General features: G+C 39.7%; 2 protein-coding genes and 1 pseudogene across 4 annotated transcripts in view; 1 reads left to right on the top strand and 2 right to left on the bottom strand.

The window, feature by feature from the left end:
• NXPE2 (neurexophilin and PC-esterase domain family member 2) overlaps window positions 1-26,316 on the bottom strand; it is a 133,118-nt gene that overhangs the window by 83,297 nt on the left and 23,505 nt on the right. The gene's annotated exons all lie outside the window — the stretch shown is intronic.
• On the top strand, window positions 1,551-24,347 carry NXPE4 (neurexophilin and PC-esterase domain family member 4). Its single transcript, XM_008020956.3, has 6 exons — window positions 1,551-1,745; window positions 2,575-2,680; window positions 14,999-15,732; window positions 16,234-16,295; window positions 17,718-17,924; window positions 23,467-24,347. Exons 2-6 carry the CDS (start codon window positions 2,585-2,587, stop codon window positions 24,000-24,002), a joined length of 1,635 nt encoding a protein of 544 aa, XP_008019147.2. The 5' UTR covers window positions 1,551-1,745; window positions 2,575-2,584; the 3' UTR covers window positions 24,003-24,347.
• On the bottom strand, window positions 10,918-14,758 carry LOC103248518 (histone deacetylase 1 pseudogene; annotated as a pseudogene).

Below are 26,316 nucleotides of genomic sequence, written 5' to 3'. Positions count from 1 at the left end.
TTATATCATTCCGATTTCAGATCACTGTTCATATATTTGAATTTAAGAATATATTGACAGAAGTTTTCCATGTTCCACTTCTTTTTTTCCTTCTTTTCCTTCTATTGGGCTAATCAAACATATTTTATTATTTCATCTAATCCTCATTGTTGATTTATTATATATACCACTTTTTAAAAGAAATATTTAGTGGTTATACTAGGGTTACAGTATTTTTCTTAATTAATCAGAGTCTATCTTCAAGTAATGTTATCCCAATTCACACATGGTATAAAGACTTCAAGATAGTTTTTCCAACTTCCTACTTTTTATTCTTTGTGCTTATGTTGTCATACATATACACTATAAACACACAGTGTTAGAGATCAAAATGACAGGAATCTTGGATTCAGTCCTGTTTCAAAGTTCATCAGATGACCTGCACAAATCATTCAAACTTTCTTCTGTGCTCTTGGTTCTTTAAGTCAAATATATCTATTATGCCTACCTCATAAAAAGATCCCAGGTTAACATTAGATTTCAAAATCTATGTGACCAAACCAAATTAAAATCTATAAATCTATATGTCTCAGAGTAGACTGTGAACTTGGGTGGGTGCTGGCATCAGTCCTCTATGGAGCAGCCAAACCAAACCCACTGCAAATACTTTTTTCTTATTACAGGCTCCTCAGTGAAAAATTTGACAATCATAGACCCAGTTTTATAAGGTTAAAACAGCTTTTCCAAAGGTCATCATGTAAAGACATAAAGAAGTATTGTTAAAGCGAATTTGGTAGAACAGAATCAAAGATGTTGGAAGAATTTCAAGATCTGAAACAAGAAGACCAGTTGTGAAATTGGTCTTGATTCCATCTTTTTAAAAACATAAGACTGGAAAGATTGATGGGCATGCTTAAATAAGTTTACCCTCCTGTGTAGGGCAGCAGTAATAAACCCATAGAGGGAGCCACAGGGCCAGCAGTTGCTGCTTCCTGTGGGCACTGGTGCAGCTGTCTGGGTGCCTGCTATTTCCAGCACTGTTTTCATCAGATCAAGAATACAAATTCCAGATGGATTCAAACCCATGACTATAAGCTGTCACTCTGTTAGTCTCAGATGCAATTAATATTATTGTCTTCCCTATGTTATATTTGAGGTTCTTTTAGTTCAATTCAGCAAATTGTATTGAAACCTACTATGTATGAGATAATATGCACTTGAATCCTGCCAACTGGGTCTTGAGGATAACGCTCAGCTGGAAACTAGAAAGTTTGACTTTCGGTTGACGATTACTCTCCATCATTCAAACTTCTGGCTCTTTTTCTCATCAGTTATTTATTGTAACTATAATATTTATCAAATTGTATTAACTAAATACAATTATTTATCCAACATTCTTTTTCTCGTCAGTTATTTATTGTAACTAAAATTAGACTCATAAAACTTTAGGAATTTGAAATCATATAGCCTACTATGCAGAACACTTCATTTCTCCTTCCTGCCTCTGCTTGAGCTAATAACTACAGTTTGTGATCCAGGCCCCTCCTTAAGGTGGAGTTGACATAGCTGACACTTCTGTCTTAGCTGAAACAAGCAAAAGGTTGTGAATCCATGCTAAAGGTAAACAAACTGTAACTTATATCTGCAGTTTATTGTGGTACAAAGGAGAGGTATGCCAGTAGCACACTGGTGGCTTCAGAAGAAATCCTCAACTCCTAGCTCACCAGAGAGTCTATGTACGGGATTGAACAATCTATAAACTAAAGGTATGAAAATATTTGTAAAATTGGGGGGGTGAGGGAAAAGTGTAACATTTATTTTTGGGTGCAGAAATGTCTAATGCCCATGTATAAACTAGGGACCTGGGGTGAAAGGTGCTTCTAGGGGAGGGTAAATTTTGAGGGATGGAAAGTTTTAGAAGGGCAGCATTCAAGCAATCTGATGTTAAAGTTTAAAGTTCCAAGTTAAAAGAGAACTTGGAATTCCAGTGCAAAGAGAAATGTTAAGATAAATCATAGAAAAATACTGATAAGGCCTGAATTGTTTTTTAAGTAAGAAATGTTTTAAAATAATTCTTTTCAAGCTTCAGAGGTGCTAGAAAGCCTGCCAAAACAGAAAAGGAGGACATATTAACAGATTGGCATTAATGAAACAGAAAAACTAATTTATATTCAACAGGAACTATAATCATGTGGTCCTCGGTGTCAATATTTGCTGGAGTATTTTGTGTCTGCCCTTGAGTTTAAGGGAATAGAACAGGGAACCTGATAGTTAGGTGACAAACAGTCTGGAGACTTCATCTAGACACAAGCAAGCTTGCATACTTCAGGCCCTTAGCTGCTCAATTTCTTAAAGTTCACAGTGGGCTCCATGAAATATTTGTTCTGTAGAATGTACAAGCAGATAGCTAAAAGAGAGCACCTGGGAGATACCAAGTACAGCTTGGAGGGTGAAGGTTTACTTCTGGGAGTTATTTATCTGAGGCTAAAAAGTAATCATGAGTCAAAAAAATTTCAAATGTTTCCCACATTTGTTTGCTTTTCTGTTTTGTTTTGTTGTATGTTTTTGTGCTTGTTTTTGTATTGTCTCTTGTAGGATCCTAATCATGAAAATAAATATGATAAATTATAAGTCGCTGTGGGCACTGTTGTTTATATTAGCCTCCTGGATCACTTTTACAGTTTTCCAGAACTCCACAAAGGTAGGAAATGCTTTATTTATGTGGTTTACAAAAGCTTATTTTTGCTTGTTACCTCATCTGTTCTAGGAAAGGCTAAACTACAAGACTTGTAGATCATAGGAGGGGAGTTTCAATAGCTAGATACCAAACAACATACTTGATAATCATTAAGCAATATGTGAGAGGATAAATACTGTGTGTGTGTTCACACATACACATTCTTTCTTTGTCACATACAAATGCATTGCACTTATCTTCTTGCAATGCTTACCTCATCTTTTTACTTTCTTTAAGGGAACATCTGAAGAACAGAATATCTGTATTTTTGGTTTTTATTTGTTTGTTTTTAATTTTTAATTTTTGTGGGTACAAAGTAGGTGTATGTATTTATGAGGTAGATGAGATATTTTGATACAAGCATACAATACATAGTAATCACATCAGGGTAAATGGGGTATTCATTGCCTCAAGAGTTTATCTTTTCTTTGTGCTACAAACAATACAATTATACTCTTTTAGCTATTTTTTTTTTAATTTATTTATTATTATTAAACTTCAAGTTGTAGGGTACATGTGCACAACGTGCAGGTTTGCTACATATGTATACTTGTGCCATGTTGGTGTGCTGCACCCATCAACTCGTCATTTACATCAGGTATAACTCCCAATGCAATCCCTCCCCCTCCCCCCCTCCCCATGATAGGCCCCGGTGTGTGATGTTCCCCTTCCCGAGTCCAAGTGATCTCATTGTTCAGTTCCCACCTACGAGTGAGAACATGCGGTGTTTGGTTTTCTGTTCTTGTGATAGTTTGCTAAGAATGATGGTTTCCAGCTGCATCCATGTCCCTACAAAGGACACAAACTCATCTTTTTTTATGGCTGCATAGTATTCCATGGTGTATATGTGCCACATTTTCTTAATCCAATCTGTCACTGATGGACATTTGGGTTGATTCCAAGTCTTTGCTATTGTGAATAGTGCTGCAATAAACATACGTGTGCATGTGTCCTTATAGCAGCATAATTTATAATCCTTTGGGTATATACCCAGTAATGGGATGGCTGGGTCATATGGTACATCTAGTTCTAGATCCTTGAGGAATCGCCATACTGTTTTCTCACACCAGTTAGAATGGCGATCATTAAAAAGTCAGGAAACAACAGGTGCTGGAGAGGATGTGGAGAAATAGGAACACTTTTACACTGTTGGTGGGATTGTAAACTAGTTCTTTTAGCTATTTTTTAAATGTAAAATAAATTATTGGTGATTGTAGTTACCCTGTTATACTATCAAATACTAGATCTTATTCATTCTGTCTAATCATATTTTTGTACTCATTAACTAACCCCACTTCATCTCCATGCCCCCACCACCCTTCCCAGCCTCTGGTAGCCATCGTTCTACTCTCTATCTCCATGAGTTCAATTGTTTTAATTATTAACTTCCACAAATAAAAAAGAACATGCAAAGTTTGTCTTTTGTGCCTAGCTTATTTCACTTAACATAATGACCTCCAGTTCCATCCAGGTTGTTGCAAATGACAGAATCTTGTTCTTTTTATAACTGAATACTACTCCATTGTGTATGTATGCCATATTTTCTTTGTGTGTTTGTCTGTTGATGGACACTTAGGTTGCTTACAAATCATGGCTACTGTAATTAGTGCTGTAATAAACATGGGAGTGCAAGTAGCTCTTGGATATACTGATTTCCTTTCTTTTGGGTATATACCTAGCCGTGGGATTGCTGGATCATATGGTAGTTCTATTTTTAGTTTTTTGAGGAACCTCCAAACTGTTCTCTATAGTGGTGTACTAATTACTTTCCCACCAACAGTGTACAAGGGTTCCCTTTTCTCCACATCCTCACTAGCATATGTTACTACCTGTCTTTTGGATAAAAGTCATTTTAACAGGAGTGAGATTATATTACATTGTAGTTTTGATTTGTGTTTCTCTAATAATCAATGATGTTGAGCACCTTTTCATATACCTGATTGCCATTTGTATATCTTCTTCTGGTAAGTATCTATTCAGATCTTTTGCCCATTTTTTAATTGGATTATTAGATTTTTTTTTTGCTATAGAGTTGGTTGAATTCCTTATATACTCTGGATAGTAATCCCTTGTCAGATGGATAGTTCGCAAATATCTTCTCCCATTCTGGAGGTTAACTCTTCACTCACTTGATTGCTTCTTTTGCTGTGAAGAAGTTTTTAGTTTTATATAATCCCATTTGTCTATCTTTGCTTTTGTTCTTGGTGCATTTGAGGTCTTATCCAAAAATCCTCTGGCTACACCAGTGTCCTGAACAGTATTCCCTATGTTTTCTTCTAGTATTTTCATACTTTGAGTCATACATATCAGTATTTAATTCATTTTTAACTGAGTTTTGTATATGGTGAGAGAAAAGGGTCTAATATCATTATTTTGCATATAGATATTCAGTTTCTCCAGCACCATTTATTTTAAATACTTTTGTTCCCCCATTGTATGTTCTTGATGACTTTGTCAAAAATCCAGATGACTGTAAATATGTGGATTCATTTGTGTGTTCTCTATTCTGTTCCGTTGGTGTATGTGACTATTTTTATGCCAGTATAACACTGTTTTGTTTACTATAACTTTGTAGTATATTTTGAGGTCAGGTAATATAATGCCTTCAGCTTTGTTCTTTTTGCTCAAAAAAGCTGTGGCTATTCTGGATCTTGTTTCCATACAGATTTTAGGATTGTTTTGCTATGTTGACGAAGAATATTATTAGTATTTTGATAGGGTTTGCCTTGAATTTGTAGATTGCTTTTAGTAGTCTGAACATTTTAACATTTATTCTTCTAACCCATGAACATGGAATATCTTTCTATTTTGTGTGTGTGTATGTGTGTGTGTGTATGTGTGTGTGTGTGTGTGTGTGTGTTTTCCAGTTTCTTGCATCAATGTTTTGTAGTTCTCGCTGTAGAGATCTTTCACCTCTTTAGATCAATTTATTCCTAGGATTTTTTTTTTTTTGTAGCTACTGTAAATGAAATTGCTTTCTTGATTTATTTTCAGGTTGTTTGGTATTGGTGTATAGAAATGTTACTGATTTTTTATGTTGATTTTGTATCCTGCAGCTTTACTGAGTTTTTAAAATCAGTTCTGACAGTTTTTCATTGAAGTCTATGGGGTTTTCTAAACATAAGTTTATGTGGTCTGCAAACAGGGACAATTTAACTTCCTTCCTTCCAATTTGTATGCCCTTTATTTATTTCTCTGACTTAATTGCTCTGGCTAGGACTTCCAATACTATGTTGAATGAAACTGGTAAAAGCGGTCAACACTATCTGTTCCAGATCTCAGAAGGCTTTCAACTTTTCCACATTGAATGTGATGTTAGCTGTGGATTTGTTATACATGGATTTTATTGTTTTGAGGTACATTTCTTCCATACCTAATTTGTTGAGATATTTTTATCTGAAGCAAAGTTGAATGTTATGAAATATCTTTTCTATTGAGATGATTATATAATTTTTGTTAAATGAGAAGGGTCCACCTGACAAATGGACTTTCAAAAAATTAGGGACATAATATACCCTGGTCAGTATCTCAGATAATCCTTGCATCAAGGGCTGTCAGTCCAGACATATCCTGTTCACCCACAGATTTGTAGGTCACTACTTTTAGCAAACATCATACAGGGGTCTGGAATTCCATGAGGAATTTATTGTTTCGAGGTACATTTGGTGAAGGATTTTAAGGACTTTCCATTGGCTGGAGGCTGGCAAGTGGAGTTTGCCATATTCTGACTGTAGTCATCCTGACAGCTGGAAAGTAAACCCTTGAGAAATGGCCCATTCTATTTCTGCAGGGGAGTACTGAGGCTTAATTTCTTTTATGGAGCCTTTCCAGGTTAGAGGGGCTTCAAGTTGATGCCATGAGGCTTTCTTGCTGCTGACTTGGCTGCCTGATCTGCTAACTTGTTTCCTTCAGCTATTTCATTTGTTCCCTTCTGATGTCCCTTACAATGCATCACTGCTACCTCTCATGGAAGGAAAACTGAGGATAATGACCTGTTAGTTTCCTGGTGGTAATTTATAGTAGATTCATTAGTGGTAAGAAAGTGTCTTTCCTTCCAAATGGTAGTATGGGCATGGAGAAATAAAAAGGCATACTTGGAGTCAATGTAAATGTTAGCTACCTTTCACTTGCTTAATTCAAGAGCTATCAGTTCAGCTAGTTGAGCACTTGTGCCTGGATAGAGAGGTGCACTTTCAATAACATCATTCAGAGTGACAACTGGATATTCTGCCTTATGGACTTCTTGCTCTACAAAGGAACTGCCATCTGTGAAGATGGTCCAGTCTGGATTTTCCAGGGCAGTTTCCCTGAGATTCTCCCTGGCTTCATAGATCTGTACCACTACTTGCTCACAGTCATGTTCTGGTTCCCGTTTTCTTGGGGAAGAAAGTGGCTGGGTTTAGGCAAGAACAAGTTTTAAACTGAACTGCTGACACTTCTAACAGCACAGCCTGATATTTAAGGAGCCAACTGTCTGTTAACCAAAGGTTCGCCATAAAAGACAGCAATCCTGCTACATTATATGGGGCATAAACAGTTAAGCCATTTCCCAGGGTTAGTTTGGTGACCTCCAGTACCAGTAGGGCCAACATGGCAATTGCTCAGAGGCATGCTGGCCATCCTTTACCCACCAAATCAAGTTTCTTACTGAGGTAGCCCACTAGTTGTTGAGCTGGTCCTCAGGCCTGAATTAAAATTTCCATGCCCATTCCTTTCCTTTCTGATACATAAAGATTGAAGGTCCTCCCTACAGGAGGGCTGAGGGTTGGTACCTTAAGTAAGGCCTGCTTTAGCTGGCTAAAGGCCTTTTGAGCTTTAGGTTTCCAGGTTAGGAGATGAGTTTTATCCACTTGAGTTTCTTTTATGAAGTGATATAGAGGATGACCTATCTCATCATACCCAGTTATCCATAGCCTGCAAAATCCTGTAATGCCCCCAAATCCTGTCAGTTGCTTGAGGATTTTAGGGAGGGGGAAGGAGGAAATGGGCTTAATTCTTTCTTCCCCTAATGCTCTGATCCTTTCAGAAGCACTAAACCAAGGTACTTTACCAAGGTTTTGCAAAGTTGGACCTTAGATTTTGAAATCTTATATGCTCTGTCAGCTAAGAAATTAAGAAGAGCTTCAGTGCCTTCCCAAGAGGTTTCCTCAGTTGGGGCACAGAGCAGTATATCATCCCATATTGCAAGACCCTTACCTGAGGATGGGAAAACTCAGAGAGGTCCTTTGACAATGCTACTGTCCAAACAAATGAGGGATTATCTCAAAATCCCTGAGGCAGCACCATGTATTTTAACTGGGCAGTTTGGCCAGAGGGATTCTTCAAAGGCAAACAGGTATTGAGAGTCAGGATGTAACAGTATGCAGAAAAAGGCATCCTCTAAATCTAGGACTGTAAACTATTTAGTTCCCGCAGGTATTTGGATTAGCAAGGTATAGGGATTAGGTACTACCAGATGGATTGAGACTATGGCCTTATTAATGAACCTCCATTCTGCATTGGGTTTTTGTGCTCCTAATATTGGGGTGTTGTAGGGACTGTTACAGGGTTTAAGGAGGCCCTGTATCTTCAGGTTATTAATAATGGCTTCTAGCCCTTTCTTAGCTTCTGGCTTTAGGCAATATTGTCTCTGATTAGGAAAAAAAGTGGGATCATTAGGATAGATCCAGACTGAGATAGTGGTTACAGCTCAACCTATTTTTCCTTGAGTTGCCCAGACTTCTGGATTGATATTAGCTTCCACTGGAGGAGAAAAAGAGTTTTTCCTGGGGCTGGCCCCCATGCAAGCTAGAATGTCTCTACCTAATAAAGGAGTGGGACTTTCAGGCATGATTAAAAAGGCACACGTAAATAATATGTCCCCCCAACTGCAACTAAGGGATTGAGAAAGACATATCAGATTAGAGTTTTTCTGAGACACCCCTCACCTCTAATGCTATGGGAAGAGGGTAGGCCTCGATTATAGAGGGGAAAAGAGAGGCTGGCTCTGGTGTCCAGAAGGAGGTCCACCTTCCTTCCTTCAGTTTCCAGAATTACCTGGACCCCTGTGCTGTAATGGCAGTTTGAGCCACTGGAGCCAGGGCTTGAGCCCCGGGACCCATCAGTCCAGTCCTACTGGACCATCTTTGAGACTGGTTCTGAACCTGTTGACCTCCATCTCTGGGGGCAGTCTGATCACCAGTGATCTCCGTCACAGGCTAAAGAGGGTTGAGGTGGCTTCTTCTTGCTTCCTGGGCACTCCTTTTTAAAATGCTCTGACTTCCCACATTGATAGCAACTCGCAGATGCACCTCAGGGATCCCAGACTTTGCAAGCCTGCAAAGCAGCTACCATAGCCTCAGTCCTTCTCTTGTGTTTCCTCTCTTTTTTCTGGGCCTCTTCTTGGTCCCTACTATAAAAACCAAGGTGGCCACCCTCAGGAGATTCTCCAAAATGCTGTCTGGCCCTATAGCCTACTTCTGTAGTTTCCTTCTAATATTGGGAGCTGCCTGTGTAATAAACTTGTCATTTAGAATGAGCTGCCCCTCAACTGAATCAGGGGACAAGGAGGTGTGTTTTATTAGTGCCTCTTTCAGCCTTTCCATAAAGGCTGTGGGATTCTTTTCTGGATTTTGGTTTACCATGGACAGTTTAGAGTACTTAAGAGGTTTGGCCCTAGTTCTTCATAGGCCCCCCAATATACACATTAAAAGGTATTTCCTTTTCTATTCATCTGTAATGTCACTGGGGTTCCAAACAAGGTGGTCAAGAGGTAGTGCCTCTCTTCCTATTGGGAATGATGCTTCCCCTATTTCTTCACTTTCCCTATTTTCTTTTTTTCCCTTTTGGCCTACTATAGGAGACATATTGTTCATCTTCGAATTTCTCTCCTGCCTGCAGAGCTGCCTGTTTTTCAGCTGCAGTTAGGGTCTGGCTTAGGAGCAGCATAACATCCCCCCATGAGAGGTTAAACACCTGAGTTAAATTTTGGAAAGCTTTTATATACCTATCAGGGTCATCAGAAAATCGGCCTAAGTCTCCCTTTATTTGCCTAAGATCCTGCAACGAGAAGGGAACCCTAATGACATCACCTCCATTGAGCATATCCTGTAAGGGTAAGAGTGAAGCTGGGGTAGTGGGGAGTTTTGGAAATGGTGGAGCTGAAGGACCTGATGGCACAGTTGGAGGGGGCCTCAGAGAGGGAGGACAAGAAGAGCCTAGATACTTAATAGTTGCCTCAAATAGTTCCCCTGGAGGTTGCTTCTCTAGTTTTGGGGAATCATTCCCATTGGGTCCTCCTGATATGACTGCTGAAAGAGCTGAGCTGATTGTGTAATGCTTGCAAAGTTCTGGGTTGTCTCACAGGGTGAAGAAAGCCTGTACATAAGAGATCTCTGACCATTTGCCATCCCGTCTACAGAAAACATCTAATTGTTGGATAGTATTAAAACCAAGGCTTCCCTCTGTAGGCCAGGCTGGTTGAAGATGGTAAGAGGGCCACACCCTTGTGCAAAAGAAAATGAGCCACTTTTTCTTCAGAGTCTTGGGGTCAAAGGAATCTCAGTGCTTCAGAAAGCACTCCAGAGGAGTGCAGACCAAAGATAGTCTGTTATTCATCTAGAAAGAGAAGCAAGAAAAAAGATGTCCCTTTAGTCACCTTCCTTTCCTTTGGAAAGGCCTAGGGTGGGGGGGAAGACAGTGGAGGGCATCCCCCCAACTGTTTTCCCTCCTTGGCTCCCTGAGCCTTGGCACCCTTTAAAGGTGCCATCCACTGATGCAGGCATAACCCTCAGCAATGAAACCAGAGGAACCAATCAATTGGGATTAGTCATGCTCACCCATGTGATTCTAGTCCTCTGCTGGTGATTTCCCTTTGATTTCCTAGACTTGTGTGATCTGCATGACTCCCAATAAATGGATCTCGAGAGAGACTGTGTTACACTTACATTTGGGCAATGCCCTTTAACAGAGAGAGAATGCAGGTTTGAGCTGTACAATTTGCTATTATGGCCTGTACTAAAATATTTATTCTTAGGCAGTGGCTCTGGTTAACTTCCAGAATTAAATTCCCCTTACTATTTAAGTACCATTTTAAGTGGAGGCAGAATAGGTGCTTTAAAAGAACATAGGAACCAAATGGTGGTTTTCCTGCTGATGGGACCGTGTTGAGACTAAAATTTGGTTTTGGAGGACCTTTTTCTCCTCATTGTTGAAGGCAGAGTTTTCTTGTTCACAGAAGGAGCATAAAGCCTGGTCTCTAGTAGAGGGGCACAAAAAGCAAGAATTGGGAAGCTAAGAGTGTTCTGGCAAATGGCCAATAATATGCCTAATGGGATAGGGTTCCTACTTCACTAGGTGGTGCTGTTGACCTTGAAACACAATGTGCTCTCCAGACCAAGGGTAAAGAGAAAGATGTTCACAGGGGGTGTGGGGGAGGGAAGGACGCCCTCTCTGCCTAGAAAATCACAAAAACAGTAATCCCATGAGCTATATTCCCAGGTACTATAGCATTTCCTGATCTTGCCTAACAGGATTACTTTACTGAATTGTAAAAATTGTCAAAGTATTGCATATAGAGAGAGGGTGGGAGACATGGAATTTGCAGATAGGAAAGGAGAAAATTTGCAATAGAAAAGGCTTGGAGATCCTGCTGCCATCATCCACCAGGCTGTTGGAGGCTGGAATTAGTCCAGAAGCCTTCGGGTAACATCAAGGTGTCTCCCTGGCCAGGAACCTTCAGTGCCTCTTGACCTCTTCCAGCCCCACATGACAGCTAGGCTCTCTGTAAAAGGAAACCAATTAGAAGCAAAGTCAACATTCCCAGCACCCTGAGGACACGGGGAGATTAGCTAAGTTCTCCCTGGCAAGTCTGTCCCCTGAGTCTTGTAAGGCTGGTAGCCATGCTAACTTTTTAAATGGCTGATTGAGGGCCCAGTATTTGGTTTGATTTTTAAAAATGGAGAGCAGACGGCCTTGAAATGAAGGAGTTAGGGTCCACTCCTACACTCACCCTTCCAATGAATCTTCCTCAGATCCCAGGTGGGCCCCCACAATGAAACGGCATTGTTCATCTGGGATAATACCCAAGGTTCGTTGTCTCACATCAAGGACATGGACATACAAGGAATGAGTTTATGAGCAGAGGTTTAATAGGCAAAACAAAGAGAAAAGCTCTTTTCTGTAGAGAGAGGGGTCTTGAGTGGGTCTTTTGGTCCACAGTGAAGTGCAGGAGATTTTATAGATGAGCTTGAGGAGGTAGTGTCTGATTTGCATAGGGCAAGAAAGATTGGTCAGATCAGGTGTGCCATTTGCATAGCACGTGAAGAAGTTGGCTGTCCCACTCTAATCTTTTATTATGCAGATGGATTCTCTACCTGGCCAGCTCCATGTTGCCTGCTTTTTTACTGTACACATTGTGACAAAGAAAATGGAAGATGGGGCCTCCATGTTGAACATGCCTGGCCCTCAGTTAGCCCTTTTCTATTGACACAGCTGCCAGCATTCACCATACAAGCTTTCAGCTTGCTTATCTATGTTTGCAGCTTGATTTTCTGGGCTGCTCTTTGTTAGAAAAGAAATGACTTGGGGGCTCCTTTTTGTTAAAAAGGGAAGCCTTGCCAAGGACTCCTTTACCCTCACTGTTTACCTAAATAATTTCTTTCTAGCTCCTGTTTCATTTCCTTTATATATTTAGGTGTTCTGAATGTTAAATGTGTATATATATATATTTATATATATATTTCTCTTGATGAATTGATCCCTTTATTATTACATAATTACCTTCTTTTTCTCTTTTTACAGTTTTTGACTTAAAGTCCAATGTATCTGATATAAATATAGTGATTCCTGCTCTCTTTTGGCTTCCATTTGCATGGAATATCTTTTTCCATTACTTCACTTTCAGTCTATATGTGTCCTTAAAGATGAAGTGAATCCCCTGCAGAAGGATAGAATTGGGTCTTGTTTTTTTATAATCTACTCAACCATTCTATGTCTTTGGGACAGGGAGTATAGAAATATACCATTTTATTACAGTCTCACAAAGATAAAAATAGTATCTCAAAACTCCCCCAATTCTGCAGGTGGAGGAGGGCAGGAGACTAGCCTACCATCCTCCACCTGCAGAACTGGGGGAAGACAGATAGCAGTCAGTGTGAGTTTTCTGGCTCACTTGAGGCCAGTGAGAAGGTATGAGAATGGAACCAAACTAAAAATAGCTGATGTTACTTTAGGAGCCTGAAAAGAACAGGGCATCCTTGAAGTCCCAGCCACCCCTTTTAGAATGCGCAATAAAGGCACCTTTCCAAAGCTACTAAGCAGGCACTTGGCATTTCAGTATTTTGTCTCATGTTTGCACAAAAGTATTCCTTTCACCCAGACCTGGCACCTTTTATGCTTCGGAGTTAAGACCCGCGGAGGGATGGGTGGCAAGGCAGCTCCTAGAAGAGATCACCCAGCACAGCTGCCCTGGGCTCAGGGTCTTGATTTCTGTCTAGTCCCTGGAACTATTTATATTTAATAAATTTTATATGAATACCTGGAGAAATAGAAAACATAAAATCTAAGGGTTTGGGAGAGAAAGATTGGGGACTAGGCAGGAAGCCAGAGCTGGAGAGCTTTCCTCAGGCCAGCTTGACTTGGTCCTTGACCTCTTTGGCTCCTGGCTTCTTCTCCTTTGTTTTTCTCCGCTTCTGTGACTTCTTTCTTCATCTCTGAGTCTCTCTTTTTCATCCTGTTTTAACTCTCTTGGATTTTCTGAAGATGGGAGAGATCTTGTGGCCACCCTCTCCCTCCTCATCAGAACCGAAGAACTCTTCCTCACAGGTAATTCGTCTGTCAGAGAAACAGATGGAGATGCTTGTCAGGGTCTTCTTCATTCTCAATGCCACCCTCTTGAGGGACAGCATCCTCAGGAATCACCTGCATTTGGACTGCAGATGGATGGGGCTGCATTACTAGGTTCTCAAACAGCCATTATTTAATCTTCTCCAGGTACTCATTAGTGTTCTAGTTAGTCATACTGGAAGGACTGATATAGGGCTTGAAATATGGTCTGAAGTATTCAAAGTAGTCATTGTATGAAGGCTCATTAGAAATCTCCATATCCAGAGCCACAGCTATTTCTTATTTCCAGCACTGAGCAACATTATAAATGGTGTAACCACCTTCTGCCATCAACAGTATAGGCAGGTTGAAGCTCTTGACAAATTCCATACACTTGGCATGCGCTTTCATGGTCAGATTAAAGCAATCTAACTGATCCCTAAACAAGGCATCTGAGACATGCCATAAGACCACCACACTAGACAGGAGCATCTCTATTACTTTGGACATGACCAGTTTCAAAATGGCCTCACAGGACTCATAATCAATCCCATCTAGGAGCAGACAGTTAACAGCATAATATCTGCCTTGCCAGTCCCAATATCCCATAGGTCCCCATTTCCTGGGAAGTACTCTCCATATTTATGAAAGGACACAGTCCTGACCTGGCCTGTAATATAGAAGGTCTCTTCCATGCCATCATCATGATGAATATCAACATCAACATACAATGCCCTCTGGTGATACTTCAGCAGTTCCAGGGTGGCCCAGATTGTATCACTGATATAACAGAAGCCAGATGCCTTGAACTTCTTTGCATGGTGCAGGCCCCCAGCCTAATTCACAGCAATGTCCATCTGCTGCTTATTAAGTTTCACAGCACTTGCCACAGAGCCACCAGTAGACAACTGACAGAAGTCAAACAGGCCATCAGATACTGGACAGTCCTCACTAACATTAAATCTCCACATCTGCTTGCTGTGCTTGGACACGTAATCTGGACAGATGGAGCACAATAATTTAATGCAGTAATCACTGTGGTACTTGGTCATCTCCTCAGCATTGGCTTTGTGAGGGTGAGGGTTTCCATTTTTCAGTAGAACCCATAGTTAAGCAGCAAACTGTGAGTCATGCAGGTTCAGTGAGGCCTCCTTGGGTGGGCTTGTCCATAATAGTAATTCCAATATCCCTATCATAGTAGTAACAGACTGTCCTCCTGGTGCCCTGCCTTTGTGCCATCTTGCTCACCTCCTGTCCCTCTGTCCCTCCTGTCAGTCATTCTCCGTTCTATGTCTTTTTATTGGATAATTTAAATAACATTGATAATAGTATGTAAATAAATATTGAAAATCATAAGTAAAAATGACAGGAACAGGAACTAGGAACAGGTTAATTTCATAGCATGTTACACTTCCTCTCATTTCAGCTCAGGTATGCTTTAAATTTATCCATCTCATATCACATTTGCTGTCATTTCAGATTTGGTCTGCTCTAAACTTACCCATCTCCCTCCATCACTGGAACAATTCCATAAAGTCCTTATTCCTTAAAGCACCACTGATACCATTAAAGCCACTAACAGAGACTGAACTCAGAATAAAGGAAATCATAGAGAAACTAGATCAGCAAATCCCACCCAGACCTTTCACCCACATGAATACCACTACCAGCGCCACACACAGCACAGCCACCATCCTCAACCCTCGAGATACGTACTGCAGGGGAGACCAGCTGGACATCCTGCTGGAAATGAGGGACCACTTGGGACACAGGAAGCAATATGGTGGGGATTTCCTGAGGGCCAGGATGTCCTCCCCAGCCCTGATGGCAGGTGCTTCAGGAAAGGTGACTGACTTCAACAATGGTACCTACCTGGTCAGCTTCACTCTATTCTGGGAGGGCCAGGTCTCCCTGTCTCTGCTGCTCATCCACCCCAGTGAAGGGGTGTCAGCACTCTGGAGTGCAAGGAACCAAGGCTATGACAGGGTGATCTTCATTGGCCAGTTCGTCAATGGCACTTCCCAAGTCCACTCTGAATGTGGCCTGATCTTAAACACAAATGCTGAATTGTGCCAGTACCTGGACAACAGAGACCAAGAAGCCTTCTACTGTGTGAGGCCTCAACACATGCCCTGTGCTGCACTCACTCATATGCATTCTGAGAACAAGAAAGTTTCTTATCTTAGCAAACAAGAAAAGAGCCTCTTTGAAAGGTAAAAACAATTACTTCTTGAGACTACGTGTGCAAATATTGTGATTTGGCCTATATACTGATCCAAAGAAAAGTCTTGTGAGTGCATCAATTTTGGGTGTCTTTAGTAAGAACCTTTTGGGAAAGGATCTGTGAATTCATTTAGAGACAGTGCCCATTCTCTAGTAATCCACAGACTTTTTGAATATTTAATTCTTATCAATGAGATAAAAATATATACAGAATAAAAACTAAAAGAAAATGAGACATGCACATTTGTATATGTGTGTGTGCTCTAATACATTTTTTCTGCATCTCAATAAATCCTCTTACATGCCTTCCGGGTAACTGTATCCCATAGCCTAATAGGCAAAGAAATGGAAATTTACTAAATGGCCTGAAACTGTAGGCATAATAATTGACTTATCTCTAAGAAATAACTGAGGCACTGGATAATCTAGTTTCTGTATGTTTCCTGATTTGAGGCCACCTACAGATTAATTTCTGTATTTGTGTCTTTAAGGTCAAATGTGGGTGTAGAGATTATGGAAAAATTCAATACGATTAGTGTCTCCAAATGCAACAGTAAGTACTCCTGTGTTTGGTGGGTGGTGCCTAGTTTTAGACTCATTTAAAGGGTTTCTTCTTTCTACTGGATTTGTTCACTATTTCAGTCCTATCAGCACTCTGTTCATCTGGTTTATCTAAGGTTGGCCAAGACACCAGTTATCTAGGTGAGTGAATAATTGAATCACCAGGATATCATAAGCCTATTTTAGTAACTGTAACTCTCATCATCAGTCTATTTGTCAGTCAGTGAATTCCCTGCCCAATTTATACAATAACCTTTAAGCGTTAACTCTTTCCCAATTCTGTACCTAGTTCTTTACCTCACCACAACACCCCTCTTCATACCACTGCCATCACCTCTTCCCACATCACCACTAGCCCATCACCATCTAGAGGTTTCCAACCTGCCATCTGGGTGTCAATTTATTATACTCCTTCCCTCTGGATCTTTGCCACCTTTCAAACAATTGTTAGCATACAAAATAGAACTTCCACACTTATATTTACTAATTACTCTCCAATTTCTTTGAATCCAAATAGCCTAGGAAACTCCTATCTAAAATGATTCAAGGCAAGAGCTTTTATGTCTCTGCAAGTTCAGCATTAAAACCTTGCTAATAACAAAAAAAAAGAAAGAAAGCCTTGCTAATCACTAATAAACCTATCTACACTGAAGTGTAAATACGTACCTAGATGTAGAAATGTTGTTTTTCACTACATATACACGAGTACACGCATACCAGTTATTAAAATATTAAACTACTTCTCTCGGTTGATTAATAATCACTGCCCCAAACCTGCCATGGGCTCCTCACCATCATGGCTTCCTCACCATCATGGCGACCTCAACACTTGGATTCCAAGACTCTTCTAAACCCCTTCAAAACTGAGGGGTTAATTCCTGGCCCATCTTGGACCTCCAAGATACTGTACAGCCTATAGCCATATTCATTTGGATTGGCCAGTTCCCAAGTCAAATTGGTTGTTAGTATTTTTTATATCACCTTTATTTAACTCAAAGGATTTGTATTTTGATAGTGGCATTTAAGACACTTACAGTGTGACAAACTTAGGGGTAAAGTGAGCTAAAATGATAGGATAATTGAGCTTCCATTCCTATGCAAGAATTCATGACTTTACTTTCATAGAAAGGCTAGAAAATACTTAAATTTTCCCCCAGAAAGCCATTTTTTTCTAGGAGGAAACATATACTCTTATAATGAACATTAATGCATATTATTTAGGAAATTCACATCACAGAAAAATTTTTATTAAAAAAAAATCTGTTCCATTAAGAGAATACTTCAATAAGACTTTTTCCACCATTACCACCACCCTTACCCCCTCTTAGGATACTTAGAGGATAGAAGGCTCTTAATAAATACTGATGGGTAATTTGATGTTTTAGAAGATCCTATCTTACTGATTCTTTGGCAGAAGAAACAGTTGCAAAGAAAGAGAAATGCAAGGTTGGAATGACATCCACAATCCCCAGTGGGCATGTCTGGAGAAACACATGGAATCCTGTCTCCTGTAGTTTGGCTACAGTCAAAATGAAGGAATGCCTGAGAGGAAAGCTCATATATCTAATGGGAGATTCCACGATCCGCCAGTGGATGGAATACTTCAAAGCCAGTATCAACAGTATGCCTCAGTCTAAGTTATAATTCTTACCCCTTTCAAAAACTTCTTTTCCATTTCCAAGGGGAGAAGGGAATATGGGACATGCCTCTTTATTTTTCATATTCCTCAATCACAACACACCAAAATTTTTCACAAGGCATTGTTATCTTTCCTTTAAAAAAAAAAGACAGCTATCTGTCTAACTGGAAGGAAACCAGTGTAGAAAAAGGTTTACTATATCCCTATCTCTGCAGAATTCACACTTCAGTATGTACCCAGTAGGCTCAGAAAACTATTGATGGAGCCAAAGATAACTTAAGATATTAAATTGTCCAGCTTCTAGAACCAGCATAATGATTAAGGGTATGATTCTAAAACCAGACAGCCTGGGTTCAAAACTTGACTTCCCTACCTCCTATCTGGGTGACTTTGAACAAGTTACATAACCATTCCATCCCTCAGTTTTCTCATCTGTCAACTAAAGATGAAAAGAATTTCTATCTGGTAAAATAAGGTAATCCATACAATGCATTTAGAATATTGCTTCTCACATGGTTAAGTTCTCTTTTGTGTAAGGTATCATTACTGTCATCATTACCTAAGAGAACAGATGTCAGAAGTGAAATAGACTGCATCAGGTAGGCACAAGTAAAGTATGGGTTTGGAGTCTAACAGACCTAGGCTGTGCTATTTAGAAACAATGACTTTGGGCATGTTATTTATTTTCCCTGCCTGGTGTTTCTCATCAATCAACCAGGAATAATAATAGTGATACAGTTTAACTGATTATCCCCTCCAAATCTCATGTTCAAACATGATCTCCAACACCAGAGGTGGGACCTAGTGGGAAGTGTTTGGGTCATGGAGGTGAATCTCTCATGAATGGCTTGGTGCCCTCCCCATGGTAATGAGTGTGTTCTTGCTCTGTCAGTTCATGTGAGAACTGGTTACTTAAAAGAGCCTGGCATCTCTCTTGCTCCCTCTCTCACCATGTGACACACTGGCTCCCCTTCCCTTCTGCCATGACTGAAAGCTTCCTGGCCTCACCAGATGCTGAACAGATGCTGATGCCATGCTTGTACAACCTGCAGAACCATCAGCCAAATAAGCCTCCTTTCCTTATAAATTACCCAGCCTCAGGTATTCCTTTATAGCAATGCAAACAGACTAATACAAGTTTGTATAGAAGATTAAGTGAAGTAATGGATATAAAGTATTTAACACATTGCAAGGCGTAGTGGCACATAGAAAGTGCCCAAAACACCAATAGCCGTTGCAATTGTTATCATTACTTAATTTAAGGGTCAGGAATAGAATCCAATTGCTAAAATCCTAGTTTAGTTGCTCTATTTACTAAACCAAGAGTGCACCAGTAATAACTCCGAATTTGCTAGTAGACCTTAGCAACCTTACCTACAAAACCACTATTGGCTGTCCCTCTATGACCCCGGATCCTGGCTCTCATCACTGAAAGAAATGCAGTAGCTGTGGCTCCATCCTGGCCTTCCCAAAATGAGACCACTCATGATCTCAAACTTAGAAGGAAAGTTGATCCAATAAAAGTAGGAAAATTGGTAGGGCCTTAGTTCTAAGTTATAAGAAAAATTCTCAACAGAAGGTTTAAATTGTCAACTCAAAGAGCTTTAAATTGTGATCTCTGGTAAATGACTAAACTCCTAGGGAAACCTCAATTACCTCATCTACAAAATTTAGGGTCTAGTAACAGCCTTTAGCATCATATTCCATAACAGTGATTCTCTTAGGTCATATAAAAGACTGAGTTATGGAGTTACCTACCTCTTCAACTCGTATCTTTTAATTTGTCATAGAAAAACAACTGCTGTACATTGTGTTAAAAGTTAAATTCTATGGCCAGAGTGTGATTTGGAAAAGAAAACTGAAGTAAGTTGGAAGCAGAGTGAAGAAAATAGCTGTGCCATTTTCCTCCAACTTACCCTAGAGCATCTCTGTTTTCCAGCCTCACTGGGTTAAGTCTTCAAACGTAGCCCTTTGCTTCTAAGACAATCCCGTGTTACAAAGCGTCAATAATCCTTCTCTGCACATTTTCCTCAAAAGTTCTAACTACAAAGCAGTTAGCCCTGCTGTCCTGGTAAAAGTCTAATTAATATGAAGAAAATGGAAGAACTTCATTTCATTCTATTCATGTGTCAATTAAATATACATGAGGGGATCCTTGAGGTTAATGGATAGATCAGTCCAAATAAATGCTTTGTATATTGTAAAGGGTTCCACAAATGACTAGTAATACTTATTATTATAGTAAGGCACTTAATATTATCCCATGCATATGTGAAGGAAACACAGAAGTACAGAATATAATTTCAGTCTTGAGGGAATTTAAACAGTGGCTGGGGAAATAGGGTTTACATGTTTTTTTATGAAAAGACCATCAATTAGTACCGTTCTCTATCCTCAAATGAGTTTAATCTACTGTCAACAAAATGTACAAAAATAATATCTACAAAACTGACCACATTATCCTCCAAGGAAGTTACTTCACTACCTTTCCATCCCCACTCCACTAGATTCCACATGATTCTATAAGGTAGCATGAACATAATCTCTCACATTTACATACACTTTTTTAATTTTTAATTTTTTTATTTCAGTAGGTTTTTGGGGAGCCAGTGGTGTTTGGTTACGTGGATAAGTTCTTTAGTGGTAATTTCTGACATAGTGATGCACCCATCACCTGACCAGTGTACACTGTGCCCAGAGTATAGTCTTTTATACTCTCCGAGTCTATGAAATTTCCTCTTACCATCACTTTTGCTGTATCCCAGAGGTTTTGATAGCTTACATCACTATTATGGTTCAGTTCAAAGAATTTTTTAATTTCTATCTTGATTTTATTGTTGACTGAATGATCATTCAGGAGCAGGTTATTTAATTCCATGTATTTGCTTGGTTTTGAGGTTCCTTTTGGAGTTTATTTCCAATTTTATCCCACTGCGGTCTGAGAGAGTACTTGATATACTTTCAATTTTCTTAAATGTACTGACACTTGTTTTGTGGCCTATTATATGTTCTACTTTGGAGAATGTTCCATGTGCTAATGAATAGAATGTATATTCTTCAGTTGTTGGGTAGAATGTTCTGTAAATATCTGTTAAGTCCATTCGTTGTAGGGTATAGTTTAAGTCCATTATTTCTTGGTTGACTTTCTGTCTTGATGACCAGTCTAGTGCTGTCTGTGGAATGTTAAAGTTCCCCACTATTATTATGTTGCCATCTCTTTCATTTCTTTGGTCTATTAGTAATTGTTTTGTAAATTTGGGAGCTCCAGTGTTAGATGCATATATATTTAGAATTGTGGTATTTTCCTGTTGAATTAGCTATTTTATCATTATATAATGTCCCTCTTTGTCTTTTTAATCTGCTGTTGCTTTAAGGTTTGTTTTGTCTGATACAAGAATAACTACTCCTGCTTGCTTTTGGTGTCCATTTGCATGGAATATCTTTTTCCACCCCTTTACCTTAAGTTTATGTGAGTCCTTATGTGTTATTAACAGGTGACTTTCCTAAAGACAACAGAAACTTGGTTGGTGAATTCTTACCCATTCTTCCATTCCGTATGTTTTAAGTGGAGCATTCAGGCCATTTACATTCAATGTTAGTATTGAGGTATAAGATACTGTTCTATTCATTGTGCTACTTGTTGCCTGAATACCTTGATTTTTTTTTTTCATTGTGTTATTGTATATAGGTCCTGTGAGAATTATGCTTTAAGGAGGTTCTATTTTGGTGCATTTTGATAACTTGTTTCAAGATTTAGAGCTCCTTTTAGTAGTTATTGTAGTGCTGGCTGACAGTGGCAAATTCTCTCAGCATTTGTCTGGAAAAGACTATCTTTTCTTAATTCATGAAGCTTAGTTTCACTGGATTCAAAATTCTTGGCTGATAATTTTTTTTGTTTAAGGAGGCTAAAAATAGAACCCCAATCCCTTCTAGCTTGTAGGGTTTCTGCTGAGAAATCGGCTGTTAATCTGATAAGTTTTCTTTTATAGGTTACCTGATGCCTTTGCCTGACAGCTATTAAGATTTTTTTCCCTCCTCTTGACTTTAGATAACCTGATTACCATGTGCCTAGGCAATGATCTTTTTGTGATGAATTTCCCAGGTGTTCTTTGAGCTTCTTGTATGTGGATGTCTAGATCTCTAGCAAGGCCAGGGAAATTTTCCTCGATTAGTCCCTCTAATATATTTTCCAGACTTTTAAATTTCTCTTCTTCCTTGGGAATACCAATTATTCTTAGGTTTGGGCATTTAGTATAGTTCCAAACTTCTTGGTGGATTTGTTCATTTTTTAAAAATCCTTTTTTGTCTTTGATGGATTAATTCAAAAGCCTTGTCTTTTAGCTCTGAGGTTCTTTTTTCTGCTTGTTCAATTATATTGCTGAGACTTTCCAGTGCATTTTGCATTTCTCCAAGTGTATCCTTGATTTCCAGAAGTTGTGATTGTTTTTTATTTATACTATCTATTTCACTGAAGAATTTTCCTTTCATATTCTATATCATGTTTTTAATTTAAGTTGGACTTCACCTTTCTCTGGTGCCTCCTTGATTAGCTTAATAATTGACCTTCTAAATTATTTTTCTTACAATTCAGAGATTTCTTCTTGGTTTAGATCCATTGGTGGTAAACTGGTATGATCTTTTGTGGGAGTTAAAGAATCTTGTTTTGTCATATTATGATAATTGGTTTTTAGGTTTCTTCTCATTTGGGTAGATATGTCAGAGGGAAGATCTGAGATTCAAGGGCTGCTATTCAGATTATTTTGTCCCACAGGGTGCTCCCTTGATGTGGTTTAATCCTCCTTCCCCTAGGAATGGGGCTTCCTGAGAGCCAAACTGTAGTGATTGTTTTTGCTCTTCTGAGTCTCACTACCCAGTGGAGCTACTGGTCTCTGGGTTGGTACTGGAGAGTGTCTGCAAAGAATCCTGTGATGTGACCCATCTTCAGGTCTTGCAGCCTTGGATACCAGCACCTGCTCCAGCGGAGTTACCAGGGGAGTGAAGTGGACTCTGTGAGGGTCCTTGGTTGTGTTTTTGTTTAGTGTGCTGGTTTTGTGTTGGTTGGCCTCCAGCCAGGAGGTGGCACTTTCAAAGAGCACATCAGCTACTGTCCTATAGGCAGGATGCAAACTTGCCGTAGGGACACAGTTTTTCAGCATCTCAGAGAGGCTGCAGTGGTGATCCTGTTCATTCAAAGGGTCTATGGATTCTCCTGACTTTCCTGGTATGTTCCTGTGGTAGTTACTGGAGCAAAAGTTCATGATGTGAGTCTCCACATGCTGCTCCGTCTGTCCAAGTGGGAGCTGCAAGCTAGTCGTGCCTCCTATCCACCATCTTAATCCAAGAAACTACGTAACACTTTGACTGTTCAAATAATTTTCAAAAACATCCCCTCATCTAAACCTATAATAAATTAGACATGATTAGCTTATTTAATTATACCAATTAAATCTCTTCTATCTTTATATCTACTCAATCTTGGTAACTATATCCTCATTTTATTTTGGGATTGCCTATTTGTTATCAGCACTGAAGTCAGTGGATCTGCATGAATCTGGAAAATTGCAACACCAGCTTGCTGTGGATTTGGATAGGAACATCAACATCCAGTGGCAAAAACATTGTTATCCCTTGGTAGGATCAATGACCTATTCAGTCAAAGAGATGGAATACCTCACCCGTGCCATTGACAGAACTGGAGGAGAAAAAAATACTGTCATTGTTATTTCCCTGGGCCAGCATTTCAGACCCTTTCCCATTGATGTTTTTATCCGAAGGGCCCTCAATGTCCACAAAGCCATTAAGCGTCTTCTTCTGAGAAGCCCAGACACTATGGTTATCATCAAAACAGAAAACATCAGGGAGATGTACAATGATGCAGAAAGATTTAGTGACTTTCATGGTTACATTCAATATCTCATCATAAAGGACATTTTCCAGGATCTTAGTGTGAGTATCATTGATGCCTGGGATATAACAATTGCATATGGCACAAATGATGTACACCCACCTCAACATGTAGTGGGAAATCAGATTAATATATTGCTAAACTATATTTGTTAAATAACACAAAAGTCTGAAATTCATTCACTTAAGTAAAAAAATTTATTGACTGTCTACTAGCAGGCCAGATGCTGTTTGGCTCTGAATTCCCAACTAGCAAGAGCAGAGAATCTACATTATGGCTGATCCATAAGCCACCAATTCAGCTAAATGAGATGTTTTTTATCTGGGCTTTCACTTAAAAGTAAAATTAAAAATACTCATGAAAAGAGTCTACCCTTCTTGATCAGAGCCATACCACTCTTCACCAATGGGAAGTCAAGATACCTATAGGTAAAAGTTCTCTCTGATGCATGAAAATTCAGAGTGATAAAGTAATTTTAAAATAAATATTTCGAGAAAGCAGTCCTGTTTGTTTATTTCTATCACTAAAGACAAGCTCTAGATGAATTTCCAAGTCAGAAGAGAAGTCTTGTGAGGCAATTCTCCCATAGTCATAGAGAAGATTCTAAGCAAGGACACATGGGTCCTGAAAACCTCTAAATTTTCTCTCTCTGTAGGAACTCCTGATACTAGGCTCTAATCTGATTCTATAGTATTTTTCATCCAGGTTTATAAGATAACACAGGTAAAAGCACGGGGCATTAGAATTCAGGAAGTTTGTCTTTAGTCTTGTTGCTGTTGATCATTTGAAGACTTTGGAGGGTTGGGTGCAGTGGCTCACACCTGTAATCCTAGCACTTTGTGTTGCAAGACAATCAAAGACTGGAGAGGCCAAAAAAGGTTCAGAAGAGTTTATTAAATTAAGGTGATCACCGGCTCAGCCAGACATACGTCCAGAAAGTCTGAGCCCTGAACAAAGGGCTTTTCCTACTTTTAAACACCTTCAGGCAGGAACCACGCAAGGCAGGAAGCAAGTTACAGAAGCAAGAAACAAAGGCAGCATTACAACATTTCTTACATCTTGAGAGAAACAGGTCTTTCAACCTAAACTTATCAGTCTTGTGACCCTGCAGCCATACAGGAAGGTAAGCAGGAACTCTCTGGGCCTGTAATAGACTTTGAGGAATGTGCAGTTGGGGAGTATAGATAAGATCCACTGTCCACAGAGAGAAGACAGGCTGTTAATATTCCCTTTCAACTTGAGTGTGGGGTGGAGGGGGTCACCCTTTGCAGCAGCTTTAAGAGGATTTTAAAATTGCTAATACTACTATTATTAGGTTGTAGTTGATTCCATTAATTCCTTCTTCATTTGGAGGCTGAGGTGGAAGGGTCACTTGAGTCCAGGGGTTTGAGGCTGCAGTGACACACCCCTACACTACAGCCAGAGTGACAGCATAAGACCCAGCCTCAAAAAACAACAACAAAAGACTGGATAAGTAACTTCAGCTCTCTGGCCCTCATGTGGTACTTTGGGTACTACCTTGAGGGGCAGGAGTCAGGAGAGGTACCCCATGGGGCAGAGTACTAGTTCCAATACCACTGCTTCAGCCAGAATATCAGTCACTCTTACCTATATGTATATGGAATCCTGGGTCAGCTTTTTGTTTGAAAAAATTCCACGGCTTAAAACATGTTTGAGAGCTGCTATTGTCTGAAAACGATTATGTAGATAATCAATAACAATGGTTCCTATAATCTACACATGTAGGTTAACATTTTAATCACTCTCATTTGCATTTTAATAGGCCTTCCTAAGACTTGATCAAAAAAGAGGGTTGGATATAAGAATTTCAGTTGAAGAGAGCAATGTGATTATTGTCAAGCAAAGTTTGGTACCATATTCTTCCTTAATTTTGTACTCTTCACCGTGCCCCAGATACTACTGGGCCCCTGACCAAATAGACAGAATGGCAAGAGTAGCTGCATCTGGAAAAAAACAATTACAACAGGGCAGCTTAAATATGTTTATCCAGGCTTTTTCGGGGGGGGCAGGAGACAATATATTTTCTATTTATTTGCCAATAATCACAGTTCATAGTTCAATGCCCCATATACACTCAGATGGTCAAAAAAAATTTTTTTTTTTTTTTTTTTTTTTTTTGAGACGGAGTCTAGCTCTGTCGCCCGGGCAGGAGTGCAGTGGCCGGATCTCAGCTCACTGCAAGCTCCGCCTCTCGGGTTCAGGCCATTCTCCCGCCTCAGCCTCCCAAGTAGCTGGGACTACAGGCGCCTGCCATCTCGCCCGGCTAGTTTTTTTGTATTTTTTTAGTAGAGACAGGGTTTCACCGGGTTAGCCAGGATGGTCTCGATCTCCTGACCTCGTGATCTGCCCGTCTCGGCCTCCCAAAGTGCTGGTCAAAAAATTTTTAAAATCCCTACCATATGCTAGGAATCGTTCTAGTGTTTAGGTATACAGTCATCAAAAAGACAA

Source organism: Chlorocebus sabaeus, chromosome 1, assembly GCF_047675955.1.
Source record: "Chlorocebus sabaeus isolate Y175 chromosome 1, mChlSab1.0.hap1, whole genome shotgun sequence".
Lineage (NCBI taxonomy): Eukaryota > Metazoa > Chordata > Mammalia > Primates > Cercopithecidae > Chlorocebus > Chlorocebus sabaeus.
This window is presented reverse-complemented; position numbering and strand designations above follow the sequence as displayed.

Bases quoted from the DNA above. Each gene is read 5' to 3' on its own strand.
- NXPE4 (XM_008020956.3), top strand. From the start codon at position 2,585: ATGAAAATAAATATGATAAATTATAAGTCGCTGTGGGCACTGTTGTTT. The intron at 15,733-16,233 runs GTAAAAACAATT...TGTGTCTTTAAG, and splicing joins GAAAAGAGCCTCTTTGAAAG to GTCAAATGTGGGTGTAGAGA. The intron at 17,925-23,466 runs GTATGCCTCAGT...ATTTGTTATCAG, and splicing joins CTTCAAAGCCAGTATCAACA to CACTGAAGTCAGTGGATCTG.